This window comes from Haliotis cracherodii, unplaced genomic scaffold (assembly GCF_022045235.1).
Source record: "Haliotis cracherodii isolate W230 unplaced genomic scaffold, xgHalCrac1.p SCAF_17, whole genome shotgun sequence".
Classification (NCBI taxonomy): Eukaryota; Metazoa; Mollusca; class Gastropoda; order Lepetellida; family Haliotidae; genus Haliotis; species Haliotis cracherodii.
Window position 1 is genome coordinate 18,558,877 of NW_027266272.1, and position 6,000 is coordinate 18,564,876.

The 6,000-nt window shown below is 42.3% G+C and overlaps 1 protein-coding gene across 1 annotated transcript in view; it reads left to right on the forward strand.

Annotated features, from left to right (window-relative positions):
* Positions 1–6,000, forward strand: part of LOC139464937 (carbonic anhydrase 2-like) — a 28,732-nt gene extending 22,732 nt beyond the window's left edge. Inside the window, exons 7-8 of the mRNA XM_071246541.1 lie at positions 1,107–1,255; positions 1,979–6,000. Coding sequence (XP_071102642.1) covers positions 1,107–1,255; positions 1,979–2,092 — 263 coding nt within the window. The 3' untranslated portion in view covers positions 2,093–6,000. The remainder of the gene's footprint in view (positions 1–1,106; positions 1,256–1,978) is intronic.

The following is a 6,000-nucleotide window of genomic DNA, read 5'->3' on the forward strand; positions in this document are numbered from 1 at the left end:
GTCTGGTCCAGACTCGATTATTTACAGACCGCCGTCATATAGCTGGAATATTGCTGTGTGCGGCATTTAACAACAAACAAAACACACAAGCAGGCGGCACTGATGGTAACTAGTCAGATCTTATATACGACTGACCTGATCTCAATACACAAAGGTCACAGGCGTGAGTTGTCACAGCTACTCCTGTCTTTGAAACTGCTTATGTATTTCCACACTGTTGGTAGTATTTCCACATTGCTGGTAGTATTTCCACATTGTTGGTAGTATTTCCACATTGCTGGTAGTATTTTCACATTGTTGGTAGTATTTTCACATTGTTGGTAGTATTTCCACATTGTTGGTAGTATTTCCACACTGTTGGTAGTATTTCCACATTGTTGGTAGTATTTCCACACTGTTGGTGAGTGAGTGGGTATGGTTTTACGCCGCTTTTAGCAATATTCCAGCAATATCACGGCGGGGGACACCAGAAATGGGTTTCACATATTGTCACACTGTTGGTAGTATTTCCACATTGTTGGTAGTATTTCCACACTGTTGATAGTATTTCCACATTGTTTGTAGTATTTCAACATTGTTGGTAGCATTTCCACTCTGTTGATAGTATTTCCACATTGCTGGTGGTAATTCCACATTGTTTGTAGTATTTCCACATTGTTGGTAGTATTTCCACACTGTTGGTAGTATTTCCACACTGTTAGTAGTATTTCCACATTCTTGATTGTATTTCCACACTGTTGGTCGTATTTCCACACTGTTGGTAGTATTTCCTCATTGTTGATTGTATTTCTGCACTGTTGGTAGTATTTCCACACTGTTGGTAGTATTTCCACATTCTTGATTGTATTTCCACACTGTTGGTCGTATTTCCACACTGTTGGTAGTATTTCCTCATTGTTGATTGTATTTCTGCACTGTTGGTAGTATTTCCACAATGTTGATAGTATTTCCACATTGTTGATTGTATTTCCACACTGTTGGTTATATTTCCACTTGTGAGTTGTATTTCCACACTGTTGGTAGTATTTCCACATTGTTGATTGTATTTCCTCATTGTTGACTGTATTTCTGCTCTGTTGATGGTATTTCTACACTTCGTGTCGCAGGTAAGGTCAACGTGACGATTGACCCTCGTGACTTGCTCCTCCAGAGCGGTGGTTACTACACATACAAGGGTTCGCTCACCAACCCGCCCTGCTCGGAGTCCGTCAGATGGGTCGTCATGAAGAATGCGATACACACCACTGAGGCAAACGTAAGTAATTACTCCGCTTGTCGTGCCATAACCAACTGTCCAACTATCTCCAAGTGCATCATGTTTGGAGCCGAATACAATAGAGATAGGTTGGTTGATAATCTATGATCTTCCCGGAGTGAGTGTTTAGTGAGTATTGTTTTACGCCACGTTTGGAAATATTCCAACAATACTAGGGAGGGTGAAACCAGAAATTGGCTTCATACCTTGACCTATGTGAGAAATCGAACTCGGGGCCCTCGGCGTGACGAGCGAACGCTTTAACCACTAGGCTACCCGACCGCCCTACTTACCCGAACATGGACCGTTGCTCATGCTGTCAACCTTTTGTTTGTTTGGACGATGAGTATGACAATGTTGCCGGTATACCTGTAATATGGCGGACGTACTGGACTGGCGGGCCATCACTGGATTGTCTGGTCCAGACTCAATTTTTTTATAGACCGCCGTCATATAGCTGGAATATTGCCGAGTGCGGCGTTAAACAACAAACAAAAAAATCTAAATGCCTATCAAAGACTTCATGAATTTATATTTCCATTACCACGTGTGTGTATACTCACGCTATGTTTTGATAATAACGAGTCGGCTCCTCTGTGAGCCAGACATTACTCTGGCGCGAGGGGTAATCGTAAGTTAAGCACAGTGACATCCCCAATGGAACCATATTTCAACAACAAACGAACACATTGATTTACGATCTACACGTCATCTGTCTTGCAGGTTCTTATTCTGAAGTCCCTTGAGGTTCTCGAGGGAGGCACTCTCACGAAATACGGTAACGAGCGACACGTGCAACCTCTCAACGGCCGGCCTGTCTACACCAACACGTGTTGAGGATGTGTTCGGGTAGCATGTTCAATGTCCCAGGAACACGTTTCTCTGTCATTAGGTTATTTTGTCTCTCGATGTAAACTGACAGTTGGTGTTTCACGTATATGTTCCTGAACAACTTGCGCGAACGTCACATTTGTAGTCCCTTGACGTAACCTCGACCGTATAGGAGCTAGGGTCCCAATGAATGTAGAGAGCATGATCGGAAGGCACAGTATGCACGTTCACTGTATGTATCTGTCAACACGTGTCAGATTGTCTCAACAGCTGTTGGATAATTAGGTTCATGAATCGTGATTTTCCTTTTAAGGTTCACTCAAGCACATATTCCCGTGTCCCATGTAGGGATGGATAAGTTTTTTTAAATTTTAAAGTTTATTTCTCAAGTAAGTTACGAATATTACAGGTAAACCTGATTCCCGTGTACCACGTGACTTGTTTAACGCCGCCCCCTGCGCCAGGTGTGAACGACGGGGCCGTGGCCATGGTAACCATGTCTGTAGCACTCCTCCTGGTTCCGCTTCATGTTAAACACACTACGAAAGACATGACGTCAGAAAAGTCGGAATCTGATAGAAAACGAACTTAGAGTTCAAAAAGGTTTTTTTTCTTATTGTGCTTAACAATAATGTAAACAAAATTAGGGCATGAGAAGCAAGAATATATTTTACAAGGCATCATATATAGTACTTAAGCTGTGCGGGTGAAATTCAACCCATACTGGTGTATTCGGGTGTATGATGTGTCTCCATAGTATTAATTGAAACAGTCTTCCTGTTGATCCAAGTATTCCATCTTGCCAAAGAACAATCATGATCATATTCTGAAATGCCGTCGTTCTTAAAGCTGACAGCGTCGCAATCTCATTAAAATCAGACCTTAGTTCTCACTACAGCTAAACAAAGATCTGTGGACATCACATTAGGGCTCACGTCAGAACGACCTTTCATCCGACCAATCAGAGCGTCGCTTACCAGATCAGTCGGAATGTGACAGTCGGAATGTGATTTCTAATCTTGCAACCTCGAAAGCTTTAACACGGGGTATTCCGAACTATAGTTACGGGTTTAACGACTGAATCCATACAATCTAGACCATCTATTAGCCATTCCAGAATGTTTTTTTGTTCAGGTTTCAAATTTTTTATCGAGAATTTGTCAAAATATATTTCGAAGCGTAGTCGCCAATTTGAAATTGTTGCCGTAAAGCACGAGTAAGTTGCCTTCTGATTGGCTAATATGAACTTCTTGTCTGTCATTTCATTGGTCGGTCAAAGTTCGCGCAAGGTCGGTCTGACGTGACCCGTAATGGGTCAGATCTTTGTTTTAGCGGTAGCGAGATTGGACAGCGTCGCTGCACGAATCCCTGCTCATTCCGATGACGTGGCATTTTCTGAATTTCCTTTAAACCTATTTCATTGTTTCCAACAATATATGTGACCATCCATGAGATTAGGGATTTGTGGGTGAAAAAAAACTGTTTTGACTTTTCGTTATATTTCAAAACTACCGTATCTTCGGAACACAAGAATACATTTCACATTTTATTACAGAGAAACATGGCATCAAACGCTTGTACTCATTTTCCGTCTTATGAAAATGCCTGATGAATTGGTAGTAGACATATATGCTGAAAGGTTTTGAAATAATGTTTTCGTTACATTGCGAACAAACGAGACAAAAATAAGATATGTTGTGACCGCACACATGGCGATCTTCACTGAAGTAAGTTGACGTCAGAAGTCTTTATGACGTCACATCACAATTGTATCCTGGCACCCATAAGGTCCCTTTACTCCTGATTGGTCGCATATACAACCTCGATTTGTTGTACAAATTGATTATAGTTTAGATGTTTAGCAGGCAGCCAGTTTCGATATTTAGGAGGACCTAGTGTACGGCATCTTCCCGAGGCAAGCGTGTCCACTAGCCTATATCAAAGCCTAGTTTCTACCCTTGCCACATCAAGGCCACTTTTCTTGGCTCGACCATGGCGCCACCTCGCGGTCATCACGAGTTGTGCCCCATGTAATGAAAACGCGATATCCAATCAGATCGCTGTCTTCTTGCATGGCTTCACAAGGATGGCGACTACCATAGGCGGCGACCTAATCGATCAGATAACGAAAACATTCGCTATTTCATCCCTAACACCATTAATGAAAAAGACATATTCGTGTCAACAAAGGACAGGCAGGGGTAAATCACTTTAATACGACCTACGAATGTGTACCAGTCGCGGATGTTGATTTTGTGAAACGTTCTCTGATTGGACTATCGATAGGTGCGATAGTACAATCATTTTTAGCCCAAGAAAGTGGGCTTGATGTGGCAAGGGTGGAAATAACACTTTGATAAAAAAAAAAAAAGACCAGTGGATGCCCTTGACCCCGGAAGATGAGTGTACGGCGTACGTTAACTGTCCAAAAGGTTGTAGAGATATGTTGAACTACACACATATGCAATTTACCTATTCAACTCAGTATTGACTTACTCTCGACCTTTGATGGGTCGGTCTGCATTGTTATAATTGTTATGTTTAGCCAGATAGTCCAGTTTACACATGCCTATCGCAGACTCTCTTGTAGATGGCACTACTAACGTTTGTTGTCATGGCTACGCCTCCAACCTATGTATTGTAGCTAGCTCCTCATATGTTGGCGTTTTCACCATCTTGATATTATTGATGCGATACTCATATACTGATGGCATAAAATAAGGGCACATACATTACAGTTTCCCGATGATAGCCGATGATGGCCGATGATGAATGCCACGACACCGAAGAGAGAAACGTCCTGTTTTTTCTGCTGATATTCATCCAATATATTGTACACGGAAGTAAACTTGCTCACTTATTTTTACCATCAGTATATTTTCTTTGGGCAGCCTCGTTTCCACTGTATAACTCGAGAACTCATTGGTTTAGGCGGCAATCGGCCACCAGAGGGATCTCTGCAAAACCACGAGATATCAGCTTCTGCCCTCATACAAAATCTCCCCTTGATGCGTATGCGCAAATGGGTATTTCCGGCAGAGTACTATTTGCATATTGGCGCCGCGTTTCATTCATAACAAAGTAGATCGTATTTTTCTTTCAGATAAAATCTACAGAATACTCGTAACACATTCCTCATTATAACAACCAGTGGTTTGACTGGCCCAGAATCGGTTAATAGTGGGCCATGATACTGCTGGAATATTGCTGACGGCGGCGTCAAAATGCAACCATCTTGAAACGAGGCCCCAAAGCTGTATCGACGTCATTGCGCATTGTTATATCTCTCTGTCAAAGTTGTTTTCTCATGTTTCACTGGTACCCGTTGCATTTCTCTGTAGAAGGTTACCCAGTTTACAAGCAGTCGTATGCCCTGTTGTACCACTACCGATAGACAAACTGGTTGTTCAGAAGCTACTTGTGAAAGAAGTGGAGAAAGGAAGTCCACCTCCATGCATTTTCGGACTACTGGACAGAAGAGAGTGAACAGTTCAAAACTGGATTTGACCAGCAATTACACATGTTGTCAAAACATTATTAGGCAGCAGACTTGAGGTCCAAAAAGTATGACAACCGTATCTAATATTTCACCATCGAATAACCTTTTCTTATTGGATTTTTAGTGGGCGGTGGGGTAGCACTGTGGTTAAAGCGTTCGCTCGACACGCCAAAGACCCGGGATCGATTTCCCATATGGGGACAATGTGTGAAGCCCTTTTGGTGTCCCCCGCCGTGATATGATTGGAATATTGCTAAAAGCTGCGAAAACTATACTCACTCTTGTTTTTTGTTGTCATTTTGGTCACTTTTTGTAATCCATGAAGGCACAACGGGAACCAGTTCAACATGTATTTACCTCGTCTTGCGTCTGTTACACATTGCATCGTTCCCACTAGGCCACGAACATCTTCGTG